Source organism: Rosa rugosa, chromosome 7, assembly GCF_958449725.1.
Source record: "Rosa rugosa chromosome 7, drRosRugo1.1, whole genome shotgun sequence".
Classification (NCBI taxonomy): domain Eukaryota; kingdom Viridiplantae; phylum Streptophyta; class Magnoliopsida; order Rosales; family Rosaceae; genus Rosa; species Rosa rugosa.
The window spans coordinates 22,002,055-22,022,730 of record NC_084826.1 but is presented as its reverse complement, the minus strand read 5'-3'; the positions used below and the strand labels follow the sequence as shown (position 1 = coordinate 22,022,730).

The following is a 20,676-nucleotide window of genomic DNA, read 5'->3' as shown; positions in this document are numbered from 1 at the left end:
TTATCTGAGGACATTATTGGAAGTTATGAGAGAGAGAGAGAGAAAGGAGAAATTTTTGCAAATGTAGTAATCCTTCATGACTAATTCTCGGACTTTGTTGTGTCTAAAGTCAGAGGTTGAGGGCCATCAACAACAAGCACATTCCTACAAGCTTGCTTGAGGTTAGAAGCTTTAATACATTGGTCTTTTTTTATATGATTTATATTCCTATCTTCAACACTAGTGTTGCTCCTGTAACATATTGTATGAAGGCCTGGTGTGATGAAGCTACAAAGGTATTTCAGTTGATCACAGCAAAAGTCGACCACTGCTTCAGCTCTTTAGGATAGGGGCAGTGTCGTCAAGAAGGCAATCCAATGAGAAGGGGTGGGAATCAAAGCTCAACTTTAGTACCTGTCATGTAAAGTTTATGCAGTGTTGCAGGCCTAGAAGCACTGGAGTTCATACATAAAGTTTTGTGCTGTTCTTTTGTCACTCTCACATATCAATGCACAAGATGAGCTCTCAATATATCCAACATTCCGATGGGGCATTGTACTTGCTCACTTCACCTTTTCACTTGAGAACAAAATCGGAATCCCTGAAGCGGATGCTCTCAATTAGAAGACTAGTCTTCTCACCACCATGAAGATTTAGGTGATGGGTTTTGTTTGTTTCAGTAATCACTGGCTACTGAAGTATATTGCTACTATTGCGAGAGTAAGTGGAAGCAGATTTTAGTGGTGTGTGAGAACTTGAAGACTTGGACCAGAAACTGTGCCACCTTTAACCGGTCAGTTGACAATAACACCAGAATTAGCCCTTTCTATGTCAGTTATGGCCACAATCCAGGATCGTTAGTTGAGCTTTCTCCAATTCTTGGTTCCAAGGAGATTAGTGCAAATACTGAGAATTTCATGACTCAAAGTTAATGGGGTCAGTTGGCTTTTATGCAGAAAGCAGTATAAACCAAGTGATTCAGTCCTGTCAAGTTATATCAAACATGAAAAACTTATGCAGGTTCTTGTTTCTCTTTCCTTCATTTTGATATCCGTTTTCTTAAGTAGAGAAATAAAATGTTGGACAGCATTTATCCAAACTATTCATGCTGTTGCTCATTTACCTAAAAATTTGCGATTTGCCTATGCAGCTGCATCAAATTAGATCCACAATTTATAACCAGAAACCCAAGCTGAAAAGATATCAAAATAAAGTAGACAGATTTCCAGGACCATGAAGATAAACCATTGTCAATATCACAAGTTACTCGCTTCACAGTGAAAAAGACAGTAAAAGACTTCTTGGCTAAAATGGAGATGCTGTGATGATTAACTAGTTTGGTTGTTTTTATTCTTATGTGCCATATCACCTTCCAACAGTTAATCCTCAATAAATATCTCAGTTTGTTAAAACAAGAAAAAACAAAAAAAAGGAACTAATAGCATTAACAGAGAACAGTGTAGAATCTTGAAAGTGGGAAGCAGTGAGAAATGTTTTACTCTGAATAAATTTTATTCTTCAAATCCTGCCAAACTTCAAGACCACAAGGATGATGATTTACAAACTTCCTCAGAAAACATAGATCTGAGGGATATAAAATAGTGCTCAAGGCAGAACCAGGTTCAACTGTTCCTTGATCTTTGAGCCAATTGTACATGAATACCCTATGCTTGACCCTTTTAATTCCACAGGTAAGATATCTTGGGAAGGACAGCACAGTTGATAAGGGATAACACAAATGATTTACAAGGAGATCAATCTTCATTTCTAGAAGTTTCTTTGACTGACAAAGAACTAGAGGATATCTTTTAATCAGTTTACAGACTTCATCACGATCTAAACCAGCTTCCACAATGCAATCAAATCTTTCCTGAAGCTCCCATCCATTGCCTTGAAACTGATTTACCGCTTCTGTTATTTTGTTAGGGTTCTCTACAAATCCTATATCTAACAAAAACTTCATCTTGTGTGTCTTTGATCTGAGGTTCTCTCCCAGCTCTAATGGCCTAAGTGTTCTACCAAATACCCAATTCTTCATTTCTTGCGGGTTCTCCTGGATGTATCTAGACAGCTCCTTCTTCCCGATCTTTAAGTGAAGAAGTAAGGTGTTGGTACTTTTCAATGCAATGGAACCCAGTAGCAGGGGTTGAGAATGCACAATCTTCCCTATCTCTGTAAACTCCATTTTTATTTCATGCAGGATCAAAAAGCATCTCCTCATATTCGAAACAAATTTCGTAACTTCAATTTGCGGAAACTGCAGAAACATTGAACATATCTGGCTCATTGAGCATCCAAATTTCAGAAAGATCCCAATTAGTAAAAATGTCCTTCCCCCTGAAGCCTCAAACACAAAATCTGGATGCTGGCCAAGTAATACACCCAACTGCTTGTTGCTGCAACCACTATCACTAAGAAAACTCAGAACTCCAAGCATATGTCTCCAATTATAAGAATCCGATTCCGATAAGTTCCCCTGAACCCAACTGGTTTCAAATCCAAGGCTCCTCAATTTCTCCAATACCTCAACAAATGCCACATCTACATCCCCAACTAACAAATAAGGAGCAGCAACAATAAACTTAACTAAAGCATATCGACTGAGACCCAGTTCTTCATAGGCTCGAAGTTTTGATTGCAAAACCTTAAAATCATATCGAAAAACTTCTGTAGCTTCCTTGTAAATCTTCCCTATCCTATTACGCGCAACCCCAAACTGACACAAAACAGCATAATTGTGGAGCAACAGACTCTCATCGATCAAGAACATGGAATTAGGTGGAAGAAAATGAACATACTCTGAAGGTTTCAAACCCAAACTCTCAAAGAAAGGCTCAAACTCATTAACAGGGTGGTAAAGCAAGTACCGGGAAACCGACTGCCGGATTTCCTTATCATTACCAACGCAATTCAAAAGCTTGTTGAGAAAATGCGGTGAGTTTTTGCTCATATTCTCTGCATCCGCAAAGTGCAAGCCTCTAGTACCATACAAATAGTCCAACAATGCAGCTTGCGCTTCTCGTCGAACAGCACGAGAAACTCGACCAGCATTTTCAGGCGAAGTAATTTCACAGCTTTCAGTTACAGGGTTCCTTTTAGTTCTGTAGAGTCTAGGGGTTTGGGCACTGGGGAAAGACCCAATTGGCCGAGCTGGGGTTCCTAACAGTCTGAAGTGGTTTTCATCAAAATTTGAGGAGACCCATTTGAGAATGGATGCTGTTCTCAATTTGTGCAGATGGGTCATGCTCAAATTGATGAGATTTTCACCACCTGTGATTGATTATCCAGAGAACCTGAAGCTGAATGGAAATGAACCTAAAATATTTGGGATTGAAAAACATTACCTGGATTCTGTGATTAATGTCCGAGAGAATCAGCAAGTTTCCGGCAGTGGTGCTGATTGAAACTGTTTTAGTTGCCAGTTCTGAGTTCTGAGTTCTGAGTTCTCTCTCAACAAAAATAGGTTTATGACTGAGGAAACCCTGCTTTTCCGGGTCGGGTACGAGCCCAACGGACGGGGCATTGCCCATCAGAAGAAGTCTTAAAAATTCATCAACTATCTTATATTTTGGTAACGATGAAAACAAAAACAAAAATACCATATTTATTCACTGATTGTTTTGTTTCCTTTTGATTCGTTCATAGTCTAAGTTGCTCACTAATGATTTAAAAGCCTAAATCAATCAAACAAGTATATGCCAGATCAATTTTTATGGAATTCATAACAAGTGTTTGGTGTACTCATATCGAATTGGCTTTTAGTTTACCAATCCCATTTTATAAGCTTCAAACCAATCTACAATCTCACTAACGGAAACTGAAGGAAACAGAAATTCATTGGTCAAGACACTGAGTAAGCAGTGGCCAGGGTTGTCACACAATCACTTGCTGGATCATTATGCTATAACAGTTCCCAACAAAGCACTGCAGAAATAAAATGCCAAACCAATAGCATCGCTACATTCAGAACACAATCTGGTCCTGCCAACTTCGGAGACAGGAAACAACATTCAACATAAATATCCAGCTTTACATCTCTTTTTCTCACATTAGAAGCTTAATGGCATCCAGAACAGTGCATTAAATTGAAACATTAAGGTACATACAATCCTTAACAGAAGTGTCCTTTTGACTTCATTACTTGGGGTACTATCTTGAAAGTAGGATTCATTTATGACATTACTTCATGTATTTATGCAGAAATTTGCGGTGAAAGTCGTTCCTCACTGTGTCATTGATGAAGCGCTTAGGAGTCTTGGTTTCACCACGGGCCTGATTTTTGAACACCACATCATCATCCCATCTGAGCCCAAAACAAAAAAAATGCAAATGAGCATTGCAATTTAGGACAGTTACCAAAATGAATATTCTAACTTGACTACAGAACCGATCAAGGAAAGATCTTTACTAACCTTCTTTTCACACTGAAGGAAGAAGCGGTTATTGGATTATTAAGTAATGGGTTTCCTCGGAGAAGCTCTGCTTCCTTGACTTTAAGCTCTTCCGCCACCTGTTGTTCTTCCTGAGGAAGCATACAGTATATTGGTTACAAACAATGATACATCAAAGCTTTGTAATGTCAATGTCACATCACTTAATAAAAAGCTCACCTTTCGACGCTTCTCCTCTGCTCTTTCCCTCTTTATTTGTTCAAGCTCAGCCAAAAGAGCTTCTGTGTCATCCTCATCATCATCGTCATCTTCATCACTATGACCAAAACAATTATATTAGCAAAACAAAAGGATGCAAAAGTACAGACACAAAGTTTAGTACAGAGCCCTAGCAACAATTGGAAAAGCTGGAACACCCGGAGACGCACTAATCTAGTTCAACATATGCATATACATATACACGACTAATCAGCAGTGCTTTCTTAATCTTAACATTTAAACCTCAACATTTAAAAATTGATATTGAAAGCTTGCAAGGAAAACTGTGGTAAAACTGTGATGATTTAATATCAAAGCTAAGAATTCACGGGGAAACATGTGTAAAGTCTGATTCACATATATCTGGTAATACTAACCTGTCATCATCACTTTTGACTTCCAAATCAGAATCATCAGCATCTACATTACGTGGTACAATGCGGTCTTCAGTGTCCCTTCTTGTCCCTATTTAATAACAATTTTAATATTATTAGACTGAGCAATAACTTGCAGGAATTTTTACATTAAAATATGATTATGGAGCTGGGATACACACCTTCCAACAAAAGCTGGCTCCCTCTCCTGCTGCGATCTCTGTCATCTGCACAATGCACATAACAATTAGAAAGAATGAAGAAATAACATCACATCCTAATAGAATTGAACTGACACCAAACCCTGTCTAAAGGGTTGAGATCAAAATCCATGACTTCAATAAAAATAAAAAAGGTAAGGGAAAGATATCATACAACTATATTTATCCTTTGATGAAAAATGCCTCCTCTCACGGTCTTCCAACTCCTCGTGGAGGTTCCTCTTCTGCAGTTCTTCCTCGGTGTCCTGCCCGTCCTTTCTGTTTGTACAAACCATATAAAAAAGAAAGGTTCACAACTCAGCGTCCAAGGACAACTTACTTGCACAAAAGTTAATAAACGAACTGGAAGAAAGATGACATTTCAGACAGAATATCGCAATATTGAAAAAAGAAAGAAGAATAAATATATTCAGCGTTGCATATAGTTTAGCAAACATGGCCTTCAAAATTGTATGTAGTGCCTCCTCAAAATTTACAATGATACACACCAATGCTGACAAGAACAACAAAAACTAACCTGGGTTTTAGAGTTGTATGGGATGCAATGTCCCTTGATGAGTACTTTTGGGATGGGCCAAAAATCCGAGTACCACCTTGTTCATTACCACCTTTTGCAGGAGCCCACGTGGGTCGAGCTGCGGTCGTCATGTCTTCTCACTATCTGTTTAGATACCTGTCAACCAATCCATAAACATAAAATCAACAATCCATACAATTCCCAAGGATCCTTATCCCAACAGTTTATATAAACTTGAGAATAAAAATATATAATCTTCATCGTCTTTTATGATCTTATGAGCAAACAATACACATTTTGTCAACATTTACAAAAATATAAACCATAAAGACAATACGTGAATTCGAGAGTATTGAAATTGAAGTCTATTTACAACTCTGAGGTACTCAGGTCAACCCTAAATCAATTTCACTTCTTGTTCCTGATAATTTCAATGGAGCCGATTAACAGAAGAAGCCGCACTAATTAAAGAGCAGAAGAATTCGTGTGAATACAACCCTAGAATTTCAACTAGTCTTACGTTTCTGAGCAAAAGAATTTCAGGAAAAGATTAGAGAGAGGAAAGAGATAACTTACCGCCGGTGACTGGCGCGATGAAGGCGTTCCTTCGCCGGAGATAGCGTCGGTGAGGGAGAAGCTAGGGTTGGTCGCTTTGATTTCCCTAAACGAATCGATTTGATTTTGCATTCGTCCTTGGTTTGGTACACATATAAAGTACCCGGATTGGGTTTTCCGGGTCGGTTTGGTATACAAAATCATTGGCCCATTGGGAATTTTTTTTTTTTTTTTTTTTTTGGCTTGAGATTGAAACTACGCCTTTTTGTCATTTTCTTTCTACGTGACTTTTCTTTTTGTTTTTGTGCATAATTTCAACCAATTGACTGTGACTGTGTGAACATTACATTATGAATAGTTGAATACAGTCACCAAGTGACCAAAGCTTTTACAAATTGGACTAAATTTCAAGGATTATGATTGAATCACTTAAAAGAATATATCGACCCTTAATATTAAATATTACAGTGAGTGAGTGATTCTAAAATTCTTAATCACCTGGTGACTGCATGAACATTACTTTGTCAAGACAATGATGAACACAGTGCTGTCAAATGGTTAAAACTTTTGAAATGTATTAGATTTACTAACAGTTTTTAAAATAATTTAAACTCTCACAAACTATGCCTTAAAATTTCCTCTAAATATGAAGTAAACAGTGCCTAAAAGACTTGATCTCTAGAAGTGTCACATAGTTCAGATTGGTAATAATAACTTGGCTTTTATGGTATATATCTGGTATATATTACTCAACAGGGACCATTTGTAACTGAAGTTTCTGAAAATTCAGATTACTCCAGTTATCCGCCTGGAGTAATTAGAAATTTTCCTAAATTGAAAAGGATGCAATGGAAAGAACAAGTTTGTAAATCCTAGCTCATGGAGACAATATAGCTTTCTTAGATAACAATAACTTTGCCGAGCTCAAAGATTTCCTGGAAGTATACTTTCCTTCAGTTTGACAAATCTTTGTCAAGATGAAAACAGCCCAGACTACATATATGTATCTCCCCATACTAAGAACTAGCTACAGTTTTCCTATCTCAACTGGTCTTACAGTTCGAAACAGGCATTTAGCCATACTAGATCAGTTACTCCACTCGAGACTGAAATCATCGCCTCCAAAACCCAACTTCCAAACCCGGCATCACTTGATGTAATTTACAACGCAAAAAGAAATTATACATGGAGTACTCTTGCATGCAAAGTGTTGCAATTAGTTGCAGAATTGGGTAGGTTAAGTGTTCGTCAGGTTTATCTCCAACCTGGAAGTGTAATCAACGGGGGAATTCATCAATGCCTGAGCATCTCTTTTATAGAATCAAGCAACAAAAGTACAAGAAGAAGAAAAACATGTGACAAGCAAATAAATTTTTTGTGAAAACAGCTTTGGGTTTAGTCTAACAAGTCTCCATCGCAACAAAGGAAAATGTTACCCTAGTCCTAACAACATGGTAAAAACTCTACCTACAACAACTGGAAGGTTTCGACTACACCATGTTAATAGTACAACAAGAGCAAAATTCCAGTGCAGAAACATAGCTTCTATGGGACATAAGATTTCAACCCAACTCACAATCTCCCTAAATCATCTACCAGATGTGCAATCATCTACTAGATTAGAGGCCTGCAAAACTGAGCACATAGAGAATGAGGAAAGCAATCATAATTGACAACAGTTATGCTATTAAACCATGTACCAAATGAAAAATAAAGGGCACTTACCATATGCTGAAAACTGTCTATCATCAATTATTGTTTGCCAATGTAATATGGATACGGAATTTGTGACTGTGGTGGGTATGGAGCTGTGGGAGGACTTGAATAAGTATTATCATGGTACAGTCCCACAGCTGGAGGGTAACCATAGCCATGAGGGGCGGTGCTTGGATGGGCTTTTCCAGGTTGTGCATATCCAGGCGCTAAAGGTAACGGCATTTGAACCATTGGTGTCGGTAACTGTGTTTGAATTGTTCTGCCTTTGTGGGAATCAGCAAGTTTCACAATGACATTTCTCCCCTGCAACCGAACAAGAACATTAGACAATTGCTGCCATATGATTTTTTTACCAATAGTATGTAACCATTATGAAATATGAGTAGCAATGCTCTCAGAACTTTCTTAGATAAGCACAATGCAAAGTATGTAAAAGCTGCACTACGTTATCTTGAATTTTATCATAGATGAAAAATTAATGCAAGAAAACATCAACTATCTTTGCACAAGTACACGAACAAAACTATTGGTAAAACATGATGGTTAACTCTTTTCTCATGCTCAATCAAGACAAGTTAAACCAGGAAGTCCCTAACATGCTGCTTAGACAAATAGCCTCATAGTGATGTCGAAATCTGCTCCTATCATTTAAATTAAACACTCAAACAACATGGTTCAGAATTCTACTACAACAAACAACCATCTAATAGAATAAATTTCTTGCAGTCGTTTCAGTTTTTCCATGGTTTGTGTTACTGGTCAATTACACATAGATTTGGGCATAATGCTAGGGATGAGTAACAACCGGTGATGGCAATGGCAATGGTCGAATTTGGGATGGGTTCTCCCTTATGTGTTTTTTGTTCATTTGTTTTTACTTTTAGTCCTAAGATAAATAATTAAATACTGTGAAATTATTGAACTGTAGATCCCCATTTCTAAAATTATATTGATGTATTAATGCAACTACAACCCCGGAAAACACATGGACATAAAGACCTTCAGGCCTTTGTATGTTTGACCTTCAGCTGACTTTGTTCAAATGATTTTGCATTTAGAAAGATAAACTGAACACTAAAAATGCAAACAAGGGTTCTTCACTAACCCCAAGGGTCTTTTGTGGATCGTCTATGGCCTTCTTTGCAGCCTCCACTGTCTTGAATGTTACAAAGCCAAACCCACTACACAAAAAGTAAAAGATACAAAATTGCAGGTTATAGCAAGAATCTTGTTAAGGATAAGGAGATATATTATTCTCCACATGCAGTACATGATGATAAACTTTTCCATACCGTGACTCATTTGTGTCCTTGTCATATGCAACTGAACCTTCTTCTATATCACCGTGCCTGCCAAAGAAGTGGAGGAGCATCTCACTAGTGACATTTGGTGATAAGCCCCCAATGTAGAGTTTCCTCTGGGTAAGATCATGGGTAGAACTTGAACCAGTTAACCCCTCACATGCTAAATTACAAACAGCCATGCGACCCTGGAAAAAAAACAATCAAGTAACTGAAATACATTTAAAAATGGAAAGTTAACTATTCACAATTTACAAACAGAGGTGCAAACATTTTGTCTGTTCAGTTCATCTTATGCAATAGGACATATGAAGAAATTACACGTAAACTTGCAAATAGAGTCCATCCAAAGGAACACTATCTAGCCAACCCATTCCCAGCTCACAGCCTCACTGCTACCTGGTCACTCATACAACACTCACCCTTAGTCTAGCCACTCCCCATCACAGTTCACAAAAAGTCATGGAACAAGGTAACCAACCATGTCAACTGATAAAATACACCTGTATGTCTGAATACTCCTACCATGTATAATAAGTTTGCACCTCCCTATTAAAGTACATGGCTTTCAAAATAAATTGTTCTCCTTATTTTCTAGCTGCCCCCATTCAGAACAAAAAGGAGAGGAAACAAAAAGATTCCAGCTAGCCCCCATCCCAGTTCACAAAAGCAGTCATGAAACAGGATCGAATCCCATCTGCGGAAAAGAGACCCCTATGTGCATGAATACTCCAAAGTATATAGGTGTTATTTGAAATATGTGTAATAACACTTGTACCTTTTGTAATTAAAACTACAAGGTTTTCAAAATCAATTATTTCCTCTTTCATTTCTCATTAACTCTGCCTCATCCCCTTTTTTTACAGAAAGCCAAGGCCTTTACAAATCTTGGCTAAGCATCTCTCCCTTGTAGATAACTGGAGTTGACTTCAAATTGAATTTACGTAAAGAACAGATATGTAATTACCATTCAAGAAATTGTGCAAATTATGCATTTGCTTAAAAAATGTATATTTTAAAACTTCAAAAACGGACAATCTATGAATCTCCACAATCGCTACTTTCTGTAAGAGGCATTTTTTTATTTGATGATGGAACCAACAGAGCACCAAGGTTGGTACAACAAATTCATCTTATAACAGATATTCTAAGTATAATAAAAAATAGATACTCTATTATTCACACGAAACTACAGAGTATGGAGGGAGAACTGACAACTCTGAAACTGCATAGCAGCTATTTTGCATAACTTGGAACTATCATAAGAAGCCAGTATCTTGTAACAGAAGGCCGAAAAGTAACAACCAAAAGATGTTTCTTCAACCACCGACATTAATAAGATTGCCAATCACATACAATTCAACAGCAAAATATAAGTAAATAATGCCAATAAATTTCATTCGTTTTCCTCAGTCAACGTGTCGAACTCAAAATGTATATCAGGCCTAGTTTGTGTAGATGGTCAAAGAGTGAAATAAAATAAAAAAAATTGAATTAGACTTGCAACGAGGCAAACGCTTACATCAATTAACTTGCTAGGAGCTCTGAGCGCATGGTGAGTTGACTCCATATGTTTGTAAGTGATGAAACCATATCCCCGCGATTTTCCACTGGCTTTGTCATAGATGACAGCTCCCTCCTCAATTTCTCCATGCTCACTAAATGCCTGGAACACATACCATATCTTAGCTAGTTAAGATCAATGCAACACGGCCCGAGTGATCACACACATATTTGGTCCACAAATTAAGGGTTCTAAGTCAAAATGATGTACAAACAAATATGAGAATATGATAACATGCAAAACACCACAAACAATGCACTCACAGCACACAAAGTATCGGAAGAGGTATTCCAGGCCAACCCACGAACAAAAAGCTTGCGGTGAACAGGATCTGCTGTGGCTATACCCTTAATTTCCTCTGCAATTGAAGGATATTGGGAACCCCTTTATGCCTCAAACATGCAACCAAACACAGGGTCAATCACACACACCATTCTCACATGCAACATGGGGGGTTCAAGATTCAAGTACCAATTGTTGGAGTAATTAGGGGGGCGTGACAATTGGAAATTAGAGACTGAATTGGAAAAGAGGAGAGTATAAGAAAGTGAAACGCACAGTTTAGCTAGGAGATCGACGAGCTGGGGCTTAGCGAGAGGGTCAAGAAGGGCGCGCAAGTCTTCCTCTGAATGTGGTGAGATTCCTTCACTGTTGTCCAGCTTTCTCTTCTTTATGTCCTCCATGATTCTAAATTCCTTCTCACCCTGTCGCTCAGGACTGCGCGTGTGTTTATTTTCACGCCAGGGCATTCTTTGATTTTTTTTTTTTCAGCTTTAATTTCGTCATATATATATTTTTTTTTTAATTTTTTTTCTCTCTGATTTTATGAAAAATGACTAAATTCAATTTGTTTCCTCTAATTTTGAGTTAATCCATAATATTTTTTTTAATTATGATGATCCTTGCACTTTCATTTTCCATCAAACGCATCCAAAATTCAAATTTAGCTCGAAAAGTGACGTCAGATACTAAGCTGGACCAGACATCATGACCCATTTATCGTCTTTTAAATCCCCTAAAAAAGTAAAACGGACATTTCTCGATTTTGCCTCTAAAATTTAAATTATATATAATCTAATCCTTTTTTAACCATAAAATGGGATCCAAACCTCCAAATTAACCAGCTGAAGAACAAAACATCAACAAAACCAAAACTTGAAAATTAGCAGAAAATGTAACACATAAATTACCAGAAAATTGTTGTTGCAACCAAATAGATGCATCAATTTGTTTTACATCCTAACTAACCAAAAATATAGCTTGGATCGAGTTGCACAAAATTATACCTCTAATCATCTAAACAAAATATTAGACCTAGCAACCATGTGACACAGCATAAGATTGCACAAAAAAATTGCAACATGCATCTCTAAATCATAACCTATCCTTGGTTACTAACCCCATTCTTTGCATTTTCCCTGATCCTTGCAAATGACCTTGATGAAGCCTGTGCAAAAGTAGCTGGTCTACCCTTACTTAAAGCAGCTTTTGGAGGTCTACCCTTGCTTTAAGCAGCTGTAGCTGTTGATGTTTTTGCTACTGTCTTCTTTTGATCCCTTTTTTTCTACAGTAATGAGATGAATAATAACTTAGAGAACCAAACAATAACACAAAAATAAAACAAGTGTGAGCATCAGTTTACCTTCTGTTGTTTAGTTCTTAGCTTTGCCTTTGCTCTAAGCTCATTCTTTGACTTTGGCTGCTTTTTGGTACCTTTAGTCTGCACCAAGTAATGTGGTCAGTGTGGCTACACCTATATCAATTGCATTTTCTATTAATAACCAAACTTTGCACAAAATACCTAGTTTGAGTTGATGCCTCTTTTGTGTCTAGTTTCCTCTTCTTTGCTGCTTTTTCCTTAGGTGGAAGGTGCATATGACAAGTCTTCACATTGTGACCCAATGTGCCATAGTTGCTACACTTTAAGGATTTTTGAACCCTTTCAAGCTTGGAACCCTCAGTCTCCTTTTCAAATGCATCTTTCATCTTTTTGGTTCTTGGCCTACCAAGCTGCCTATTGTACTGTGGTGGGAGGATGGTAGGTTCATCGGAAGGGATCCACAAGTCCATCCCATTCACTGGCTTTACTGTGTTGGAGTAAACAGCTATGTAAGTCTTAGTGAGGTAGCAAGCATCCACATAGTCTTCTGACTTGTATCTCATGAAGTTGATAGTAGATATGGCATGCTTGCATGGTATACCAGTCAGATTCCATCTCCTACATGCATATGTCCTTCTGGTCAGATCAACCACATTTCTACTTCCTCCAAAACTTTCTACCTCTATTTGGGGGCTGCCAGAACCATATGGCATGCAATCTGTTGCAAATTTAACTTTATTCTTCTCCATAATTTCTCTAGGCTTGGGGCAGATAAGGTCCACAAATTTGCTTGTCTTGTCTCTTCTCATTGCAATCCTCTTCATCATCTTAACCACAATATCCTCAAAGCATGAAATGACAGGCTTGGATCTAGCAGGTAAAATGAAAGCATTGAAATTTTCACACAAATTATTGAGAAGCACATCACATTTCAGTGTGCTGCTAAAGTGAGCTCTAAACCAGTGCTTAGGTGGCCTTCTAGGATCTACAAAATGAAATACCAGCCCTCATTAATGCATATCATCATTCTAAACAACAACAAACATTTATAGATTAATGAGTTTAGGTCTTACCCGTTAACCAGTCATAATAAGCTGTAGGGTCCATTTGCTTCATCAGAATCAACTCTTTGGTGTAGTAAGCCATGGTTGTTGATTTTGAAATCACCCAAACCTGATCCTTCAAAACTTTCCCAGGAAACAACTATTGAAGTTGGTCCACACTATGCCAAAAAACCTATCAGACCACAGAATGGTCATTTTCTGTCGTCTGAGTTTTTCAGACGACACATAAATTAAATGTGTTGTCTGAATACAATGAGAAACCATATGGTCAGATTCAGACAACACTTAAATGTTGTCTGAAAAGATGAAAATTTTCTATACTGAACCCTAGCAGAAATTTTAGATTTCCCTCCAACAAGTTTAAGTCTTTTCCCTCTCAAATGTCCAAACCCTATAGTAGACTAGTCAATGGGGTGATATTCAGACAACACATTTAAGAAATTGCATGTGTTGTCTGAATAAGGTGAGTTTGACCTTTTTTTTTGTTTCAAGTCTCTTTTGGCTTAACACTCATTCACTATTTTCCATCTTTGCTCACACGCTCTCCCTCTCTTTTTCTCCTTCATCGACATAATCCTCCTTATGCTCAATTTCTCTGTGTCCTTGTTCAAATCCGATCACAGTTAGTGGAGCCAACGCCGTCCTCCTCCTTGCTTTCCATATTCGAGAAGAAGACCACCCAAATCGATCTCTACTGCCATCCCTCTCTCTCTCTCTCTCAAACCCTGTTCCTATCTTAACCTAAATTTCCCGATTCTCTCTCTCAGCCTTAGTCGTGCCTCAAACCCATATCTCATCTCTCAAAGGATTAATTATAATTGGAAGGACCAAAGGATGTAGAAAGGGGATCTTGGTAGCAAAGGGGACCTCGCTCTGTCCCTAGCATCTGTCAATCCCGAAGGTCAGTTTGCTATCTCCGGCTCCAAGGACGGTGAGCTTCGTCTCTAGAAGATGGAAGCCTTCACCAAATCTTAGGTTTCTTCTTCAATCCAAGAAAACCAAAGGAGGAGAAATTATGCAGTTCCGCGACTCTTCTGGTATTGCCAAACCCAAAGACGATGAGCTAGGTTGCTTGGGATGGCGACGAGCCCAGTTGCTGGAAGCATGTGGATGAGGCCGAGGTACCGAATCAATATGAATCTATGCTTGATTCGATTCGATTTGAGTTTGTAATTTTGTGATATAGTTTACACATTCTTGTTAAATTATACTTGGTTTTCTCTGTGGTATGTTTTCAGGTTTGGTGTCTGATGCATTTCATTTAACTTTTGGGTGTGGCTTGTTGACATTTTCGATGTTCGCAATGGCAGCTTCTCAAAAGAAGCCTGATGGAATCTACACTTAGGGGTAAAATTGTTATGTCTATGTCACTGAAAATGGTGAATTGCTTTGGTGATAAACTTTTGGATTTGAGAATCGTGTGAGTTGTGTTTTCCTTTTGTTCTTTAAATTAGGTGCAAGAGGCTTGAAGTTTTGTCAGCTTTTACTAATGTTGTAAGTATTTCACATTTCCTTTCTCTTGTCCTCCACTTTTCTGATAATTCTGGGAACTTTGTTTTTGCATTGTAGTTTCTCTAGTTTAGGTAATGATGCATCTATTAGTATTCGGATAATGAAAGGTTGGATTAGTTTCTATCACTCCCGTCGTACTACATTCTTGACATTGGCAGTTATCCTATATTTAATTCTTCTGGTACTGATTCTTCCACCTAAAGAGCTCCTATTTGTTTTAATTCATTCTTGATACACTTTTTTTATTCATACTTATGAATATTGCACATCTTCCTCTTACATGGCTGTTTACTTTTGTAAGCTCACCTTTTTAGGCATTGTCTCATTTTCAAAGGTTCATAGTATAATCTCTTAACAACCAATAATTAGTCAAATTTCATAACTTGCAATGATATTGCCATTATTTTAACTTGATTAAGATGTTTTCCTGGTCAAATTTAGATGGAAGCTTTTTCTTTGATCCACATTTTTTATGTCAGTCAATCATTTTTACTTATTTAGAGGTTTATAAATTTTTATTCTCTTTGGCTGGACTGCAGAAATTATAGACAGGCTTATTGTTGAAGGTGTTCTATCACAGTTAAACAATTAACAGGAGAAGGTCTTTTCCTCTGATCTTGGGACGGGGGAGCTGTGGAAGGATGCAAACAAGAGTCCAAAGAAGGGGCCGAGTTATTTTGACCTTCTGAATCCTTTAAAAAGCAGTGGTTTATCTAGAGATGTACTTACTAAGGTATGAATGTTATATCCGAGTTCTGAGTAGGACAAAGTAAGCCACAAAAAAGTTGATTTGTTATGTTCCTTTGTTGCTACAATTGATCTTTCGTAGTACATAATAGCTTTCTCTTTTTGGTCTCATAGCTTTTTGAACCTATATATGCATTACTTGGCTAACACATATGATTGCGTTGCAAGAGGTGAATACTGGACTGCAATTTTAGGTCTTCTTCCTTGAACTTTTTAATCATTGGTCAATTGTGATATATTTCTCCATCAAAATTTGGGTTTTTTTTTGGTACATTGATCCGAGAAAGGTGTAAACTTTCCAAACTTGTGCGAGGCTTTTGCTGTAAAGGGAGTCTTTGAGGTTCTTATTGCTATTTGGAATATGAGATTTAATGGGTTTTGTTGCTTATGATGATGTTGTGGAAAGAACCTTTTCTACTATATACCGAAGGTAATTATGTGTATTTGATTTCCAACTTGGGCACATAGACTGCATATTAGACAATTATGAATCATGGTAATTATGATTCCACCAAAAACTTTCATGGGCATACGTGGATGATCAATTCAACATAGAATCATAACAATCTTTGGATCAAATATTGCGATGATGAGGCCAAGCGGCATAAAGCTTTAAACTTCCTTTTTAATCGAATAAGTCTTACATTATGTAGTTCAGCAAATGAAAAAATCTTCTTAATGGCCAAGGAGAGCGCTCTCTCTCAAAACCCTAGCGCTGCCTCCTTTGGGCTGCTTTTAGGGGGGTTCCTGTTACCTCCACCATTTTCATCTCGATGATCGTGCCCAGAGGCTGATCATTTCGTTCCTCGCTTCGCAGGATCGCGGGTTGCATTGAGACCACGGCTGGGACGTTCCCGTGGTCAGGGAAGGAGATCCGGCTTTCGGCTCGGGCAGCGACTTCCTTCCTATAAGGATTGGCGGATTTTCGATGATGGAACTAGACTGTTGGTGGCGCTGGTGCAGAGCGGTGGCTGGGTCTTGATCTGGTGTTTGGGATTGATGCTGGCGAAGTCGTTGATGTGCCCAGCGATGGTGGCCAACGATGGTGGTTCGGAGTCAATAACCGCAGAGTCATTGCAGAATGGTGCCGGAGCCTTGCTTTGGTGGCCGGAACGTTAGGATCATGTGGTTATTGTGGGTGCAGATCGTCGGTGGCGACGGGATTGGTCAAGCATTGAGTCTGGGTGCCTTGTTCTTGGGTGTCCAGATCAGTGTGATGGGGTACTTACGAGATTTATGGAAGATCTGGGTTTGGGACCCAGGAATTCATGATCTGCCCGTTTGTCTTGCCGAATTTTGGTGGTGTTCCTCCACCGGGAGAGTAATCTCCGGTCATATTCAAGGGCAAGGAGGAGAGGATCGAGCTTGGGTCATTTGGGCCTTAGTTCAAATATGGTGGTTTACTCAAGTGCAAGCTCAGGATAGTGGACTGGTGGCTTGGACTTGTTTTCAACAAACCATATCTCGTGACCTGCTGGATTTTACATTTGTGAGAGACTCTTTGCAATCTACTAGTATTTTCGTACATCAATTGAGGTCTCTAGGCGAACTTACTTGTTGTTCAGTTGTGTCGAGTCATGTGTCTTTCACTAGGTTACGATTTTCTCTTGTTTGTCGCTTGTCTAATTGTGTGCATTTGTTTACAATGAGGGTCACCTGTCATATGTTTGGCGGCTTGTGCCATCTAGAACTTTTGGTATGAGACAATCTATGATGTACGTGCCTTCTGGTCATGGATAAGTAATGAAGTTATCTATTTTCTAAAAAAATCATGTTCATTGCGCTCCCATTTTATTAGTTCTCCTTTCTCATGGCAGCTATAATTCCCTTTTCCCTTTTCTTCCTTTTCATCCAGCAAAAAAAGTAACACTTAACCAATATAAACAGATAAAGCCAACCCTTCTTCTAGATTGACAAAGACATGTAACTATTACTTATTAATAAAAGGAAAACAATCATTGTTTGTCTTATGTATATTTCTATGGTATGATATTTATATAGTTTTAAATCAACCACTACTACCTAAGTAGCCCAGATCAAGATCAGATATGGGTGTCTCCAATTCCAATAGCTCTTTGCTAGCTTTGGTGCTTCTTCTAGTTAGAGAAGTCTTTAGCTATTGAAGCTAGGCCACTTTCCCTCTTTTCACAACAAGCTAAGAACTATGGCTCTAATTAAGCAACCTGAAATCTCTGCAAATCTTTTTGAATTACGATGCAATGGAATATCTGCATACTTGTCTGCAAATGTTTTTGAAATGTATCCTATATTGCTCTCTGACTTTGTACATTGAACGGGATGTGGACAACATTGAGCCCTAAACCAAGTCAAATCATACAATTGGTAAGAAAGCACAAGTTCTTCTATAGCTTGTCGATGCCATCCATTTTGTCTTGATATACTGCTAATTGTTCTTCATTTCACTCATGGTGTGAACTGAGGTGAAGTGTATACAACTTGTTTTGTGCATACGGCTCTATTATTCTTTCTAATGTTTTATGCCTGGTATAGCAATTCCTTCAAATAAACAGCTATATACATTTAGCTAGATATGCATAACATCTGGAGTAGCAACTTTGGTGTATTTAGCCTTCTACATCAGGGTAAGATATTATCAAGGAAAATTTATGGATAATGTAGAGTAGCCACTTTTGCTTAACTAATATTATAGATTGTAGAGCATGCAGACGTGCCATAGTGCATTGTGATTTTGTAACATAGTTCGTATGCAGAATGCACAGCACTTGGAGTCCAGCTTTGTGTAAAGTTTGCACCAAGGATGCAACCTTTATTGTGAGGTAGAAACAATGTGAGCAGACATTATTTGGAGAACAATGTGAGCAGGCAGATTCTGCTATATGCCTAGTATAAGTTTGAATGGGTGATTCAACCATAGAAGATAGAGGGGAAAGTATGCAGAAGTAGAATATTATACAAGGTAGCTTTCTAATAGGGAAATACATAAAGACCTGTTCTTTTTTTTTTTTAATAAAGGGCTGGTGTGGCTGCCCTCAAGCCTTGATTAATGAAACTGTGGAATACAAGGGGAAGGGGGGGGGGACATTGAGCCTAAACCCCTGATTACAATAAGCATCTAGAGAATGTCCTGAAATAATATCAAGAGTCTCTACCAAACAAATGTATTCAACTAGGCACCAACTAGCAAAGAGTGCTCTACTAGCGACTCTATTTGCTTTAACATAGCGGTGACATAACGGAAAGATAACTCGATATGTAACTTGATTACAACGTAGCATAATTACCAAAAGCACAGCTTTCCTACAATGTTGCCGCCGGAAGATAAATCTGACGACACTTAGCTTCACCCTGCCACTAGGTGGTAGCGACCATTTGACGAAGCAAGGAACTCGCCACCTACCCAGAGCAGACAAGGCACACAAAATGTGCAGCTCGGGACACAGCCCACGTCGCCCAGAGTAGACCTGTTCTTAGAGGTCACTTTTGTATAGATGCTTTAGGTAGTAATTTTTTGCCTTGTGAGTTTATTGAACTGATGCTCATTATGTTTATGTATGGAACAATTAAGGATGTATTTGTTGGCTACAATAACAGATTGAATAATATATAACATTTGTGTAGTTTTCTAGAGTACATCCTAATTGTCCCACAATATGAATACAAATGTATCATCTGAAATACCAGGCAACCACTAAATCAAAACCAAAATATGTTGCTGGAGCTACTTACGAACAACATAATTAAGGAAAAATCTATTGTTATTTTTTCACTCAAACAATAGAAAATTGTAGTCTTATAATAAAAAAAAAGACAAAGATACGTAAAATTTTGTTGACTCAAAACGAAAACAACAACACAAAATTGTGGTCCTAGTAATATAGTATCAACAGCGATAACGAAAACTCTATGGTTAGAAATATATTCAAACGACATATAACTGTATTTTAAATGTATGTACAACAACAAATAATTGTCCTTGTGTTGGTAGTTTAACTGACATGTAACTATTATTAGAATATGAAATAAACGACAGCAAACTGTTATTGTAAGTCATTTCAAACAATAGATCACTGTCGTCTGAATTCATCTAACAGATGTCTTGGGTTTAATCAGACAACAGACGACTTGAAAACTTTCTGTCGTCTAAAAAATCAGACGACAAATATGCTCTGTTGTCTTATGGTGCCAAGAGACGGCACCGTACTAGACAATAGAATTTTCTTCGATTAGACGACAGACGAAGTCCTCTATCGTCTGATACCTTTTCTGGTATAGTGCCACAAGTGTCTCACACAGAACTTATATTCTGCAAGTGGCACCACAGCTTCACATACAGGTAGCAGACCCTTCTGGTTGTCTGATATCAAAGTTCAACCATTGCCTTCACCAAATAAGAACAATTTGGTTGGAATATGAAGATTTGCTTTCTTATTTTAATTATGATATTAATATGTTATCTGATGATGAAATAATATCTTTAGAATCTAATGATGATTAAAATAACAAGTCATAATGAAACAGATAAAGAAGAAAACACTTCTGAACCTTAAAAGAAAAGAAAGGCCAAAAAATCTCTTCCTGAGTTTGTAAATCAAGAAGCTTTTGAAGAGTACTTGAGAACAACTCAAGATGAAACAAATAGAGATTTCATTAAAACAACAGAACATTCATCAGCTTCTGGAATAAAAACTATACATTTCACAAAATTTTATAATTTCTTTTCTTTCTTTTTCTTTTTCATAGTTTGTTCCTAACATTATAGGGATTTGCACTTGTTTTAGTGCAATTGCCCCTTCTTTGTCTTCCTCATTTTTTGTTTTTGAGTCACTGTTTATGACTATAGGGCCTTGTTTGGTTGACCAGAATCATATGATGGGAAATTGAATTAATAACCTTTC

General features: G+C 37.8%; 4 protein-coding genes across 6 annotated transcripts; all 4 read right to left on the bottom strand.

Moving 5' to 3' along the window:
- Positions 1-1,460: 1,460 nt before the first annotated feature.
- LOC133721235 (transcription termination factor MTEF18, mitochondrial-like) lies at positions 1,461-3,494 on the bottom strand. The gene has a single exon (XM_062147791.1). The coding sequence runs from the start codon at positions 3,221-3,223 to the stop codon at positions 1,475-1,477; it is 1,749 nt and encodes a 582-aa protein (XP_062003775.1). The 5' UTR covers positions 3,224-3,494; the 3' UTR covers positions 1,461-1,474.
- Positions 3,495-3,904: 410 nt separating this feature from the next.
- On the bottom strand, positions 3,905-6,473 carry LOC133721398 (uncharacterized). The gene is made up of 8 exons (XM_062148000.1): positions 6,317-6,473; positions 5,741-5,896; positions 5,378-5,481; positions 5,185-5,229; positions 5,006-5,093; positions 4,590-4,686; positions 4,392-4,501; positions 3,905-4,282 (listed from the first exon to the last, which is right to left on the bottom strand). Exons 2-8 carry the CDS (start codon positions 5,869-5,871, stop codon positions 4,159-4,161), a joined length of 699 nt encoding a protein of 232 aa, XP_062003984.1. The 5' UTR covers positions 5,872-5,896; positions 6,317-6,473; the 3' UTR covers positions 3,905-4,158.
- Positions 6,474-7,199: 726 nt separating this feature from the next.
- LOC133721397 (UBP1-associated protein 2C-like) lies at positions 7,200-11,620 on the bottom strand. Of its 3 annotated transcripts, XR_009852184.1 has the most exons (8): positions 11,435-11,620; positions 11,140-11,260; positions 10,835-10,978; positions 9,304-9,500; positions 9,117-9,192; positions 8,021-8,314; positions 7,763-7,930; positions 7,200-7,560 (listed from the first exon to the last, which is right to left on the bottom strand). XR_009852184.1 is itself a non-coding variant. In XM_062147999.1 (7 exons), exons 1-6 carry the CDS (start codon positions 11,557-11,559, stop codon positions 8,048-8,050), a joined length of 930 nt encoding a protein of 309 aa, XP_062003983.1. In that variant the 5' UTR covers positions 11,560-11,620; the 3' UTR covers positions 7,200-7,560; positions 8,021-8,047. The 3 variants fall into 3 exon arrangements, 2 of the variants coding, with proteins under 2 accessions (XP_062003983.1, XP_062003982.1); XM_062147999.1 differs by lacking the exon at positions 7,763-7,930; XM_062147998.1 differs by lacking the exon at positions 7,200-7,560 and having other exon boundaries at positions 7,585-7,930.
- A 763-nt stretch (positions 11,621-12,383) lies between these two features.
- Positions 12,384-13,622, bottom strand: LOC133723049 (uncharacterized). The gene is made up of 4 exons (XM_062149885.1): positions 13,550-13,622; positions 12,695-13,461; positions 12,519-12,596; positions 12,384-12,440 (listed from the first exon to the last, which is right to left on the bottom strand). Exons 1-4 carry the CDS (start codon positions 13,620-13,622, stop codon positions 12,384-12,386), a joined length of 975 nt encoding a protein of 324 aa, XP_062005869.1.
- Positions 13,623-20,676: the final 7,054 nt, after the last annotated feature.